At 40.5% G+C, this 15216-nt stretch overlaps 1 protein-coding gene across 1 annotated transcript in view; it reads right to left on the bottom strand.

The window, feature by feature from the left end:
• Positions 1-14027, bottom strand: part of lztfl1 (leucine zipper transcription factor-like 1) — a 63664-nt gene extending 49637 nt beyond the window's left edge. Inside the window, exons 1-3 of the mRNA XM_053488226.1 lie at positions 13822-14027; positions 10478-10602; positions 10091-10285 (exon numbers count right to left, since the gene is read on the bottom strand). Of these exons, the coding sequence (XP_053344201.1) occupies positions 10091-10285; positions 10478-10602; positions 13822-13824 (323 nt within the window). The 5' untranslated portion in view covers positions 13825-14027. The remainder of the gene's footprint in view (positions 1-10090; positions 10286-10477; positions 10603-13821) is intronic.
• Positions 14028-15216: the final 1189 nt, after the last annotated feature.

Here is a 15216-nt window from a genome sequence, read left to right as displayed (position 1 = left end):
AATATATGTTCAGTGATACTTCAAATAATAAGTTTAAATTGCATTGATTTCTGTATTGTTATATTTTTATACTAGTAACTGGTGTTAAAAAATTATCTCCACATTAATGAGCCAATGTATTATAGTGTGGGCTGCTGTGGGCCAGGAAGTCCAGGGCCGCTTTTTGGTCCCAGGCCGCCCCTGAATAACGAATGGAGAAAGCGCAGTCAAAGCCCGGGGATTCTGCGTTCCGCGGGCGGCGGCCATTCGTGAATAGCTGACACTCAGTGACAGCCAATGAAATTGAAGCATTTTTTCGGCTTTCAACGTGGTGTGGCATTGCTTAAATAATAGTATAAAATCGTCCAGACCCTGGATCGAATCCCGCTCTGGGAGAAAATGTAATAAATGTGAATCCTTTGTTTTACACTTTTTGCTTATGATTATCATTAAATTATAGCAACTGTGAGGTGAGTGCTAATGTGTTTCATAGCTTAAGAAAAAAAATCTCAATTGCAAACATGCTTTTAGTACTGAAGCATAACTTGATAATGTAATAGCAATATCATGGCCAACACCGCCCTTCTATGTTTAAAGCGAATAAAAACAATAGAACAATACTGTTATAGGCTAACATATTATACATCTTTCTAGTCCTTTTGCACACACGTGCGGGTGCGTTACAACAATAATAATAATAAATTCGGAGAACTACTACTACTACTAATAATAATTCTGAATTAAAATGAAGAATAAATACATATCAGTTTGAGCTTGACACGTTTATGAGCTCTGTCGCTTGCTGTCAATGGGCGCCTAAGAGACATAACATTTTTTGGCTTCAGTAGACACACAATACTTTAGAATAAAACACGACTGCCCCTACAGGTAATAAAGAGCACTTTCACAGCTTGCCGCGCGCAGCCGCGGCAAGTCATGGGATCCCTTTTCCGAAAATGTGCGTTTTTAAAGGCCAGATCTGTAGTGTACGTTATAAATTTTGATTCAATTAATTAAATTAAACTGAATCGTTAACGATTCGATACAACTCTGACCCAGAGCTAAACATTACTATTTAATGATAAAGGATGCGTTGGCATTGTGCCCACATTAAAATGTCTACATTTATTAGTGAACAATGCAACCGTCATTCGTTGTCTTAATTATGTAAACCCTACATACATATTAATGATGAAGAATGCTGGCAGCTATTCATGGTCATTATTACGTTAAAACCCTACAATAGTCACCTAGTCATTGATACTAACTTTCTATATGTTATCTATCTATCTATCTATCTATCTATCTATCTGTCTATCTATATATATTACACAATCTGAACAAGACAACTGCATTTTAAGCACAATGTAGTAATACATGGCCTAATTATGTGTGCAAGTAGGCCTGTGACTTATATTTATGTTTTCAGTTGCATTTAATTTTAATTTAGTCAACCTTTTATGTTATTCTTCGAGATGTGTTTAGGTGTTGCAGTTTTAGTCTTGCTTATTAAAGCAACAAATCTTTCAACATGGGCAATATCTGTAAAATAGGATACTCAAAAGAGATTATCATAGACATTTAAGTGGAATCAATTAGCAAACTATACAGTAGCTTCCTTTGTTGATAGTAACCTAGAAAACGGCTTTTCTTTTATACAATTGTAGCGAATAAAAAATATATATGGAAATTTGAATTACATAGCTTTCTCTTGCATGAATGATTGAAATGATATAATGTTAACTCTACAACGTTAAGTTTTAAAAGTCTTTACACGCATAAACAACTGTTTACAACATCAACTGAGTTCTTGTATGAAACACACCTAATAAGAGCACATCAACTCCCAAGCAATGACAGCCACCAACACTCACTCTAATGCATACTAGACTTGACTACACTTACTCTTAATGCATACAGTGGTTACTTAATCGGAATGTAGGTTCTACCGTCGCGGCGCTCGGCGGTAGCATTTGGCTTTGTGTGTTTGCTGGCTTTTACCGCTGAGTGGCGCTATATAACTACAGACTGATGCCTCATGCCTTAGTTCATTCTCTGCTGGATTAATGAGACACGGAGTTTTAGAACTGCACGTAGTAGCGGATAAAATCAAGTAAAACATTGTAGTTAAACAAATGTATAATCACAGAACTAAAATTACAGTACAAATGTAGAATTCAAATTAAATTAAATTTTATTAGGATCGAATTTAAACAAAATAAATGTTAACACAGTGAGCCTTTAGATTTTATCACGTGCAATTAGAAAAGACGCGTGTAGGGTTTTGTGTCGTCTTATATCTTGTGTTCTTGAAATTTGTGGTAGATTAATTAACTGAAATAAATGACCATAAAATTATAACATTGTCAGGACGTTCTACTGCGTCAGCTGATGTTGGCCATTTAGCCCCGCTTGTGTTTTTGCGTTATTATAAGAATGAAATGCAGTAGACTGTTATGATCTGTAACGGGTTTGACCTATGTCGCACGGGCGGCACCATAAAGCACGGACACGAGGCGAGGTCTTACGGAAAAGGGTAATTTATTTAGGTAAAATGGGGAAGGAAAGTGTTGAAGGAGAGAGAATGGAAAGAATGGGATAAAGGTTGTGCATGTGCAGTTCCAGGGGCTGTGCCACACTGGCATGCGGGCTCACAGCTGACGATAAGTGTTGGTGCGCGGAGTGGCAGAACTGAGCACGCGGATACAGTGCTGCTGCACGCTCCCTCGTGACGGCGCTTCTCCCGCTGTTGATGGTCGGCGCGAGTCCTCGCTGATGCAAAAACTTAACACAAACGTCCTCGCAGCCTTTTCCTTTTCGGCAGCGGGGCTGCGAAGGCGGGCTCGGTGCGGGAGTGAAGATGCCACGGGAGCTCACACAGCTCTTTCTCGCACTGTCCTCAGGAGATCAAAGGGCGGAATTTTAGTGTCCTTGTTTAAAGTCCCTGGGGAGCGTCACATCGCCCAACTGACATGCTTCTTTCATATTCTCCACCACATCACGTACTTCCCAGACCTCGGACAAAACTCCGCGACTTGCTTTTATAATGCGGAGCAAGCCCGAGATCATATCAACGTTAATTATCGCCAGCCGGCACGAATAGGTGGCTCCGTCCCTTTGCCGCCTATTCAGGGAGCCTACATAGTGAGCGAAAAGCGATAGTAGATTTGGGCGCACGCCGTGACAAATCATCATAATTGTCTTTAACTTGTAATTCATAAGGTTTTCCCAGCGGTGGTACAGTGCAACAGGGGTCATTATTTACTATTAAACATTAAACGAATTTAAACTTTATGCGTGCGATTAAGCACTGATTCTACGTAGGAAAGTAAAGAAGAGGATCATGAAGCTCAACATTCCGGAGACCAAACCCCATTTAAAATAAATTAACAAATATTGCAAGTAAATAACAATAGCCCATGTTTAAAAAAGCATTTTTATTTAGATTATAAAAAATAATCCTGCATCAGTTATAGGTGTTCCAGCTGCCACTGTTCTCGAATTCAAATTAAAGCAAATCTTATTAGAATCAAATTTAAGCACAATAAATGTTAACACAGTGAGCCTTTTGATTTTATCACTTGTAATTAGAAAAGACGTATGTAGGGTTTTGTGTCATCTTATTTTTTGTGTTCTTTAAATTTATAGTAGATTTATTAACTGAAATAAATGACAATTAAAATTAAAACATTGTCAGGATGTTCTACTGCGTCAGCAGATGTCTGTCTTTTAGCCCCGCTTGTGTTTTTGCATTATTATAAGAATGAAATGCAGTATGCTGTTATGATTTGTAACGGGTTCGACCCATGTTACCCAAACGATTTAGTTCAGATGTAAGTAAATGGATAGAAAGTAAATGGCTGTGCTGTTTGGGGGAGGGACTCGCTAATGATTTGGTCGGCTCTGTGTGCGTGTGTGTCGCGGTCGTTGATTATTCAGTGAAATAAAAGGCTCAGCTGAAAAATGTTAGGCACATCAGTCACTTAACCCCCCAAAAAAGGTATTTAAATGTTATGATAGTTGTAATATAACAGATGCGCACTAAATACCAAACCAAAACCAGGCACGAGAATTAATAAAACAAGATAGCCCCCATACCCGATTTTTAAAAAATAAAAATACCAAAGAATATTATTGTGTATAGACCGATTAAAAACAATGCAATTTACGCTATTATAAGGAAAATCTTCCATTCCAAGGATTAAAAAAGGTAACAATGTCAACTTTAGAATCTAGAGTCCACAAGATTAAAATTACACAAATTTAAATCACTAAAAGTCAGCCTCAGATTCAAGAGGTTTTTAAAGTGGGGAGAAGTGCATTTCAGTTTCTCTGAACGTATGAGTGACAACAGCTGATTCACACCTGGGGAGAGTAAATAATTTGTATTTGAATGTTGTCTGGCATTGTAAAGCACTATAGTGACACTAAAAGAACAACCCAGGATTAATAGGAATAAGAGACCCTGATTATACTGCATAAATATTATTTAGCACAAAAAAATTCCCGCGCGCTCGGGAAAACTATGAGTGCGGTTGTGCGTTGATTAGACTTTAGGTATTTAAAGCGGAGGGTTTTTATTTAGACTATAAAAAAATTAACCTGCATCTTTTTTTAGTTAGAAGTTTTCAATACAAATCTTATAATGCCCACATGACATGACGGAATAAGGCACGGCTGGTGATGATCCCAGGCTTGCACCCCGCGCAAGTATAAAATACTTGGGGTTTGTTGGGTTACAGTGGATTTTACTACGCAGTGTAAAATCTCGCTCGCGCTGACTCTGCTCTCCGTGGACGGCCGGACCGGCCCCTCCCACCTCTCGCTCCTTTGAAGTCCCTGGGGCGCGTCCCATTTGCCCCGCTTGCATGCCGCACTTCGGCGTTGATGCACGTGCGTTGCATACACAGCGCGTAGTAAAATCCACTGTAGCCCAACAAACCACGAGTATTTTATAGCGCGGGGTACAAGCCCGGGATCATTAGCAACGATAGCTCACCAGTAGTGTGTAATTCCGCGGTCCCGCTGCTTCGCATATTTGAAGGGGAGCCCGCCTAACTAGTGAGCAAGAAGCGATATTGATTTGGGCACACGCTGTGACAGGCTGAAAAAACTGTGAGATTAATGTGCAAAAACTATATAATAAAACTATATAAGACTACATGGCCTTTATAAGACTCAACTTTTATTTAAGCGCACTCACAATAACGAAAAAACTTAATGATTTTGTAAATGTTTGAAAGCAAATAAGGTGCGCTGTTCTGTATTGTTTTTGGTGAACTTGAGCGCGTCAGAAAATGAACGCAACCGTTTTTTTAAATGGTCAGAGTCAGTCTGCTTGCTGTTTTCCCGACGTATTCCTAATCATTAGTCTACTTCTGCCGGTGCGCTCTGGAAAACTTTATGCATGCGGCTGAGTGCTGATTTGGACCACGGAGTAAATTAAAGAGTAGGATTACGATGCCGAGTTGAAGTCCTGAGCCCAAACCTCATTTAAATTAAATTAACAAATATTATAAGTAAAAAAACAATAGCCCACGTTTAGAAACCGTTTATAAATTCTTTCCAACATGAGTTGGATTTTACTACGCAGTGTAAAATCTCGCTCGCGCTGACTCTGCTCTCCGCGGATGGCCGGACCGGCCCCTCCCACCTCTCGCTCCTGCTTGCTGTTTTCCCGACGTATTCCTAATCATTAGTCTACTTCTGCCGGTGCGCTCTGGTGTTATGCGCAGAGCGCCGGGAGATTTCCTGAAGCTCTAAATTCGCGGGGCATTTTTTCTAAATAGACGCTATCTTTATCAAATTCAAATTCAAATTTTATTTGTCACATACACAGTCATACACAGTACGAAATGTAGTGAAATGCTTATACGACTGCCATTGACCCTAAAAGAGAATTAAAGTTTACAATAAGAAATAAATATGAATAAAAGAAATACGATAGAAAAATTAAATAGAAAAATTAAATTAAACTAGGAAAAATAGAACTAAAAATAAAAATAGAAATATGCTAGGAAAAATAGAACTAAAAATAAAAATAGAAATATGATGTACATAAAAATAGAAATATACTGTACAAATTGAAATATACTGTACTGAGAAATATACTGTACAAATTGAAATATACTGTACTGGGTGTGCAAATATGCATAGAACAAAGTGTCTTTGTGCAAAGGTTATTAAAGTGTCTTTGTGCACTGGTCCAGGATGTAAACGTAAACATGTAGTGTAGTTGTGAAGGTAGGTGTGCAAAGTTATTAAAGTGTCTTTGTGCAATGGTCCAGGATGTAAACGTACAACATGTAGTGTAGATATGAAGGAAGGTGTGCGTGTAATTGTCCATGGATGCAAAAGATTGATTGAAAAGATTGTGTTAGTTCTGCATAGTGGTGTGGTTATGGTTGAGAGACCTTATCGCCTGCGGGAAGAAGCTCCTCCTCAGTCTCTCTGTGTTGGCCTTCAGGGAGCGGAATCGCTTCCCAGACCGCAACAGAGTAAACAGTCCGTTGTTGGGGTGGCTGAGGTCCTTCACGATCTTCCTGGCCTTGGTCAAGCACCGCTTGCTGTAGATCGAGTGCAGGTCAGGGAGCTCGATGCGGATGATGCGCTCAGCTGATCGCACCACCCTCTGTAGAGCTCGTCTGTCCTGCATGGTGCTGTTCCCAAACCAGGTCGTGATATTTCCCGTCAGGATGCTCTCTATGGTGCAGGAGTAGAAATTCCTGAGCACCTTGGAGGGCAGTCTAAAGTCTCTCAAGCGTCTGGGGTGGTAGAGACGCTGCCGTGCCTTTTTTACCACGGTGTTGATGTGACAGGACCATGCCAGGTCCTGCGTGATGTGAACACCGAGGTATCTGAAGCTGTCCACTCTCTCCACTGGGCTCCTGTTGATGACGGGGGTCTGGTAGTTCCTCACCTGCTTTGTACTGAAATCCACTATCAGCTCCTTTGTCTTACTGACGTTCATCAGGGGGAGATTGTTTCTCTGGCACCAGTTCTCCAGATTTCCAACCTCCTCCAGGTAGGCCGTCTCATCGTTGTTTGTGATCAGGCCCACCACAACAGTGTCGTCAGCAAACTTGATGATGGTGGTGGAGTTGGTAGTGGCCACGCAGTCGTGGCTGTACAGAGAGTACAGCAGGGGCTTAAAACACAACCCTGGGGGGCTCCAGTGCTGAGAGTGAGGGAGGCTGAGACATGTCCGCCCATCCTTACTGCCTGTGGTCTGCCAGTCAGAAAATTGGAGATCCACTGACACATTGATGAGCTGAGTCCCAGGTGCTCCAGCTTGGTGGTAAGTGTGGAGGGAATTATGGTATTAAATGCAGAGCTGTAGTCGATGAAGAGCATTTTCACATAATTCCCCCTCCGAGTGTCCAGGTGAGTGAGAGATGTATGGAGGAGAAGAGAGATTGCATCGTCCAGGGAACGGTTTGGACGATAAGCAAACTGTAGTGGGTCCAGTGTGTCTGGTAGTGAAGAGATGATGAAGTCTCTGACCAGGCGTTCAAAGCACTTCATCACTACTGAGGTGAGGGCTACAGGGCGATAATCATTGAGGGAAACAGGATGAGGTTTCTTTGGGAACGGAACAATGATGGACTCTTTGAAGCATGTGGGGATCACCGACTGAGATAAAGAGAGGTTGAATATCTCAGTGAACACAGGTGCTAGCTGGTCTGCGCAGGCACTGAGAATACGACCTGAGATGCCGTCTGGTCCTGCTGCTTTCCTGGTGTTTACTCTCTTGAAGGCTCTCCTCACGTCATGCTCGGTGATGATGAACGCGCTTCCGGTGCTGGCAGTGACTTCCTGTCTGCAGCCGTCAGCGCCGCTAGCATTAGCGCCGCTAGCATTAGCATCGCTAGCGTCTTTAGCTGCAGCCTCGAAGCGAGCATAGAAAGTGTTCAGTAGGCAGCAATGCGAGATTTCAGAGCATCGCGGATGGTTTAATCCACCCACGGCTTCTGGTTGGGAAACGTTCTAATAGTCTTTTTTTCCACGGTATCATCCGCTAGTTTCCCAATGAATCCCACAACCGCTTCTGTAAACACGCTGACGTCATCATCGAAGCTGTTTCTGAACATGTCCCAGTCTGCGTCATCGAGTGTGTCCTGTAACGCGGCCACCGATTGGTCCGTTTAGCGCACGACCTCCCTCTGAACCGGAACTTCCTGTTTCAGCCTTTGTTTGTATTTTGGCATGAGGAAGATGGCGGCGTGGTCGGATTTAACAAACGGTGGATAAGATTGTGCCTTGTAGCCGTCCTTGACAGTTGTATAACAATGATCCAGTGTCCTTTCGCCCCTGGTGGGGCAAGTGATGTGCTGATAAAAGTTCAGCGTCCCGGTGTTGTGTTTGGTGCTGTGTGAGTGCCTTGCATAAGGCAGTGTCCGTGTCCGCTTGTGGTGGAATATAAACGGCGCTGATTATGACCGATGTAAACTCCCGAGGTAGATAAAAAGGACGACACATGATGGACAGTAGTTCCAGATTTGGTGTGCAGGAGCGTGTGAGAGGAACAACGCTCGCGCTGTTGCACCAGCTGCTGTTCACCATTAAACACACGCCGCCTCCCCTTGACTTCCCCGAGTCCCGTGTCCTGTCCATGCGATGAACCGAGAAGAACTCGGCCGGCTGGATGGCGTGGTCCGGCACCGCTGGGTTCAGCCATGTCTCGGTGAAGCAGAGGAGATTGCAGTCCCGAATGTCTCTCTGGAACTTTATCCTGGCCCTGAGGTCATCGAGCTTGTTTTCCAGTGACAGGACGTTGGCGAGCAGGATGCTAGGCAGAGGTGTGCGGTGTGCACGGGCTCTCAGCCTGTTCCTGACGCCGGCTCGTTTCCCTCGGGGCCGCCGCTTCGCGACGCGTCCATTGTTGTCCCTTAGGATCTCACTCAGCCAGCTTGGATCCGGAGTTAAAAACGTCGAATTGTGAGTACATTGTACACCAATAGAAACAAGAGTGTCTCTATCATAACTAATGTAGTCCATGGTGGTAATTTTGCCGGTTTTAAAACGCTGTAAACTAACTTAAAGACTTAAAGAACAAAAACAAAGAAAAGGTGGTCGGAGCAGTCGTGACGGCAGCCGACCTCACCGAGGTTTTGAGCTGTATACACACGCATTCCTGCCTAAACAACTCTTAAAACTACACCTGTGACACAATAAAAGTAATATTTCGAACATTCTGCAGGCTGATATTTGGAGAAACGAAAGAATAATGAATAAACCAGTTGTTGGGTCAAAATAACCCAACAAGGTGTTCATTTGTAAACTACATCTCATATGAGCCAACATGAGCAACCCAACTATGTGTTTAAAGTACCTGAAATAATCCAGAACTTAAATAACAATAAACAGATACAGAGATACGCTATATTACAGTCACTATTGTATTTACTGCAACGAGCGAAAATGTCACTTTGCGCCACCTGGTGGCCATTTTACGAATGACTTTTGGCCGCTGACGTTTTTAAACGGCGGTGAGCGCAACGGTAATTAACATTCCAATTGAGTAACTACTGTACAGTACATAAACTGCTGCCTCATCATTGTGAGAGCAGACTGACAAAACGGGGTTGTTTTCTCGCGTGTGCTGTGGTGAGCCACTTCATTTACAATAAAAATACAGCATAGGGAGCACCATTTTATTAGATGTTTCTTTAAAGAATGGGACAATCATATTCCACCATCACCTGTAAAACTGGGGATGAAAGTAAAAATTGCAGTGACATTTACTAACCAGTCTAACTCAGAACAAGAAAGTGTACAGTGAATATAGAAAAGTATCACCCACCCCCCTTTAAAATTATTACAAAATGTGATTTTAAAGAGAAGTGATTATTTTCTTTAGCCATTGTATACTGTATACACATGAGGGCAAGGCAAAATTTTTCTGCACTCTGGCTACAATTCTGTTGTCCACACACACTTATCAGTGCTAAAATATTAGTAGTAGTAGTAGTAGTAGCAGTATTAATAATTAGTAGCAGTATTACTTTCACTTCTAATACATTTTTTGGTAATTAAAATAATATTATGATAATTGAACATATTTTCAGGATACATTCAATGTTTATTTGGGGGAAATGGGACTGTTATTTACCTGTTCTCCAGCTCTGAGATATCAGTCTGGAGTTTTAGGTAAAACTTTTCAGCCTGGGAAAAAAGCTGGCGCAGAAGCAGCACATTTGTGTGGGCAGTGTTGATGAGCTCCATCTCCACCTCTCCATGAACCACCACCTGCAGCCCATCCAGCATGTCTGACACTTCATCCACTGTAAATGTCTCTTCAACCAGTCTAGGAGGAGAAGTGACAGTTTATTCCTGATATCATTGCTATTTGAGCTAATTTTTCTATTGAAATCCACTGAAAGAGACAAAAAATGTTTTTTACAATGTGTAAAAAACTAAAATTAAAATAAGATACAGTATAATACCATGTAAGAAAAAGGTGCATATGTAGTCTTTGAAATTCAATGTAGACTTTTACCTGCTGTCTTTCAGTTCCTGAAAGCATGAGTCAATGGTCTTGAGTCTTAGGAGTCTTTTGGAGCGAGCAAAGCGCATGTAGTTTATGACCTCATTCTGGTGATGTTCACTGAATCCAAAATCAGCCTGCAATATTTGACAACATACAGTGGTAAGAAACCATAAAAATTGTACTGTGCTACTAAAAAAAGTATTTGAATCCAAAAAAGTATGTGAATCCAGACATAAAAAGGGCACTGTATGGTATGGTGTAGGCCTGCATTACTGCAAAAGGGCCTGTCCAGCTTGTAGTCATAGAGGGGAAGATGTCAAGCTACATGAGCTCTTAAGCTGACAGTGATCCAGACCCCCTCTGCCCTCTGGACCTGTCTGACTCGTCCTGGTGTTCTGTTTGGGATGCGTCTGGTGACTGGGGATGGTTCTACTTTACCATGAAGAGGGTCCTGGCCTCGGTTGATGCAGACAGCTGTTCTCTGAGGACTTGTGAGTGTAGTCACTCAATAGTTCTGGACTAAAATTTCCTACAGTCTTCCTGAGCCTCCAATAACAAACTAGACTACAAATTAACAGACATTAACTGTTATATTAAACTTCCAGCTGCCAAACACACAGTATGACTGCAGATTAATTCCAAATTAGGATGAGTTCCCTGTTGAGTCTGGTTCCTAGCATGCTTTCTTCCTATTGCCATCTCAGGGAGTTTTTCCCTGCCACCATCGCCCACGGCTTGCTCATCAGGGACTATCTAATAATTTTTATTTATACACATTTACATTTAAAATTTATAAAATTTATAATATATAAGATAATATTTCAAGGGGAACAAAAAACTCTTCAGAAAAATGGTAGAATGTCTGTAAATTAGCCAAAACTGTTTCAGCTTGATTAATGAAGACTTGAAAGATCAGAATTTTTTTTGTGTTAATATTTTAGGCACTTTATATTTGTCAAGGCGGCACGGTGGTGTTGCCTTGCACCTCCAGGGTCTAGGTTCGATTCCCGTCTCTGTGTGCATGGAGTTTGCATGTTCTCCCCGTGCTTGGTGAGTTTCCTTTGGGTACTCCGGTTTCCCCCCACAGTCCAAATATATGAAGGTTAGGCTAATTGGCGTTCCCAAATTGCCCGTAGTGTGTATGAGTGTGTGCCCTGCGATGGATTGTGATTGATTTGTCAATACCCTTGACTTAGATAAAGATCAGATCACATCATATGACAAATTAATGCACAAAAACAGAAGTGGAGTGCAGTTTTTAAGCACAATTCGTTCAAGTTAAATATATATTCGAAAGCACAGTATTTTTATTTTGAAAAAAAAAAAAACACTTTACGGTACATCTCAGTTATTGATGTTGACAAACCTTGTTTAACTGACACTTTTTGGGACATTTAATTGACATCCCGATTAGAATAACTTCCAGATTTTCACTGATTGCAAGATGCCAGGCTGCTCTAAGTTGCCTAAAATTCTGTGAGTGTAGAGTCCAGATAAAGGCCAAATGACCCTTTTAGCCATTGCAAGAGCAGCTAGTCATTCCAAATCTGTAAATGAATATTGCACTTTACAATGACACTAATTCATTCAAGTCCCCCCAAAAGGCTAGTAATCTTTGTAAGAAAACTGTAGCTGGAATTGTTTGCCCGTACAGTGCTGAACATGATAAGAATCTGTCTTGGTGTACAGTGTCTCAACATTCAAGAGAATTCAGACTGGAAACCAATTTAGCAGTGATTTAGCCTCTCATCAGCAGAAAGAATTAAAAAGCCAGGCAAAACTTCGCTGTAGATCAAGTGTGAACAGAAGATAACTGTTTAAAGGCTCCATTTAGTGATTAGAGCTAGTTTAAGTTATTTGGGTCCGATAGAAAGCATTATGTTCATTACCAAACTATGAAAAGACTGAACCCAAAGTAAATAAAAACTCAGTAAAAAGTAGTGGAGCAAATGGCATGTTTTTTGGGGATGTTTTCTGCAGCAGAAGGGCCTTTTATACAGTTACATGACAGGGTAAATGAAAATGTTTATCAGAACCATCTCATAAAGCAACATGCTCTTCTTTCCCTGAGAGCAATTTTCATGCAACAGAATTCTCCCATCACACTGGGAAATGGATAAAGCAGTTCAGTAAAGCTCAAAACACTGAAATAATGAAATGAAAACCCGGCATCCTGATCTAAAGAAGAATGAAAATCTCTGGAAAACCCTTGGTGGCAAAGTTATGGCTAAGAAACCCACTACTGTTAAAAACCTTCGGAAGAGACGGGAAGAAAAGTGGACCAAAATCACATCAGAGCATAGACAGTAGTGATTTGCAGCAGCAGGTGTGCAGAAGTCATTCAACAAAAGAACCTCTACACTCCCTACTAATTTCTGACAGTTGTAACACTCAAAAATGTTAGTTGCAATCTTGTTTCAGGAAACAATGATCACTCTTCTCTTATTTAGTTGTTGTGTATAAAATAAACTGGGAGAAATTTTTAAAAAGGATTTTGTTGAAGTGTTTTTTCTTGTTTATTTTACTAACATGCTGAAATATCTGACATACCCAGAGCTAATATTCTTTTTTAAATTTTAATGCTGAAATTATAAGTATATTTGTAAAAAAATCAAGTGTTAATTAACTGTTCTCCAATGCTAACCACCATGTCATATAGACCATTGATTGTTGCCAATTTGTTGCTACTCCAGTTTTTAAAGTCTAAAATTTAGAAAATGTGAGAATTAATTATGTGTTATTAGGTGTAGACTAATGTTTATATATATATACAAACCAAACATAAATCGGTAGCAAAATATAAAAAAGCCTAAAGATTTCCTCCCGCCTAAAACCTTTTTTTTTTTTTTAGGTAGTTGAAACATCCTGGACCCATATCTATGCCCATGTTCTAAATGTCAGATTAATATGAAATAAAACGGACACGACAGTATATAATATGATTAAAGTGATTAATTAACGGAGTATTCTGTAGACGAGACATCATTAGCGGCCTACTTACTAAGACAGTACACTCTTAAAGCCAAAACAGTCCAAGGTACAAGTACTAAACGAATGCCATCACAAATAATGTAATGTTTATTTATTAGAGAACAGTCTTCGCTGGAGCAGCTAGAATGACGTGCCAGTGTTTTTGTCTAATTACCATGCAAAATTGTTCGCCTAGCTTGCTCGTTGTTGTCACGCATTTATTAACACTATTCATGTGTTTACTGCCGCTGTAGGCTAACGTTACATAACTCGAAATTACATTATTTGTTCATTCCCAGCCAGGTATCAAGCCTCGATAATTACTTCAGTAAGGAAATTGGCGTGCTCACTAGCCTACCAGGTCTAAGTTAGCTTTTACTTACCATGGCAGCTAGATACAACGCGGCTTTATGTAGACAACTACAGACGTCAGAGTGTAAGCCACAGTGAAAACATGGACGAGGACAACAAGGTAACTTCTACGCTTTAAGTCACAGCGAATTAACTACGAATCAACTATCTTGTGTTTTCCCTTAGCGTGTTTAAGTTGCCCTGACAACCAAACAGCGTCACGCGCTACCACCTCACGTACAACAATTTCTTCTTCCTTGTTGTTTAACGGCGGTTGGCAGTATGTTGTATTATTGCCACCTATAGGAATCGAGGAGAACATGCAAACTCCATGCACACAGAGACAGGAATCAAGTCTGGCCGGGAACCCAATATCAATAATACATTTACAAGTTCTACAAATTTCAATAGTATGTTTTTTTTTTTTTTTTTAATAAATATTCAATATTTTATGTTTTTTAGTGTGAAATTTCCACATCAGCAGTGACAGGTATCCGAGGTAACCAGAGCTGGACTGGGACCAAAAAACGGCCGTGGCATTTTTGGCCATAGCGGCCCACCATGATTATTTAAACAATATGCTAAGGCATATGACACATCAAAGGATATATGAGCTCACTGTTTTGTTTCAAACATTAAACCACAGTAAACTGCATGGAAGCGAATAACCGTGAAAAAAAAAATTCTTAATTATTGTTATTGTTGTTATTATAGTCTTTTATTAGCAATTCTCTCTCTCTCTCTCCCTCTGTCTCTCTCTCTTACACACACACGTGAGTGACCTCGAACCTAGCAAGGATGACATTTTTCACAAAACTCATAGTCCACTATTGAATGTTTTTAAGTCTGACTGCAATAATTTGAGCATTTGCACAGTTAGCCTACACATCCTCCAGATAGCTTACTATTTAGTGAAGATGTAGGCTGCACTTAACATTTTCATTGTTAATTCTGTGGGCTATCATCATGCTGCGTGTGTGTAGGCCTATGTGTGTCTACCTAGAAATCCGATAGTCAGCCATGTCATTTATCTAGCTCTGGGGGTTTTATTTGTTGTACTGCGTGAACAGGGGCGTAGCAAGCTTTTCAAAAGTGTGGGGGATGAAGGTGGTTTGTTGGTTAACAATAAAAATTATGAATACAATGACAGTAGGGTACAAATGGTATTAACATATAAGATATAAAAAGCTTTCAATTTAAATGAGTGATAGCGATACTAGAGTGATACTAAAAACACACTCAGAACACACTTGCTAGACTTGCTATAGATTTAGAATCAGAAATGCTTTAATAATCTTAGGGAGAAATTATTTTGTTACTCCAAATATACAGACATTTCATACAAACAACATACTCTATATTCAGAACAAAAATATAAACAACTATGTACATATATAAATGCAACCAACAACAACAACTGACCAAAT

The sequence above is a fragment of the Clarias gariepinus genome, chromosome 26 (genome assembly GCF_024256425.1).
Source record: "Clarias gariepinus isolate MV-2021 ecotype Netherlands chromosome 26, CGAR_prim_01v2, whole genome shotgun sequence".
NCBI classification, from domain to species: Eukaryota; Metazoa; Chordata; class Actinopteri; order Siluriformes; family Clariidae; genus Clarias; species Clarias gariepinus.
Note: the sequence above shows the minus strand (reverse complement) of the source record. Positions and strands in the feature narration are given on the sequence as shown.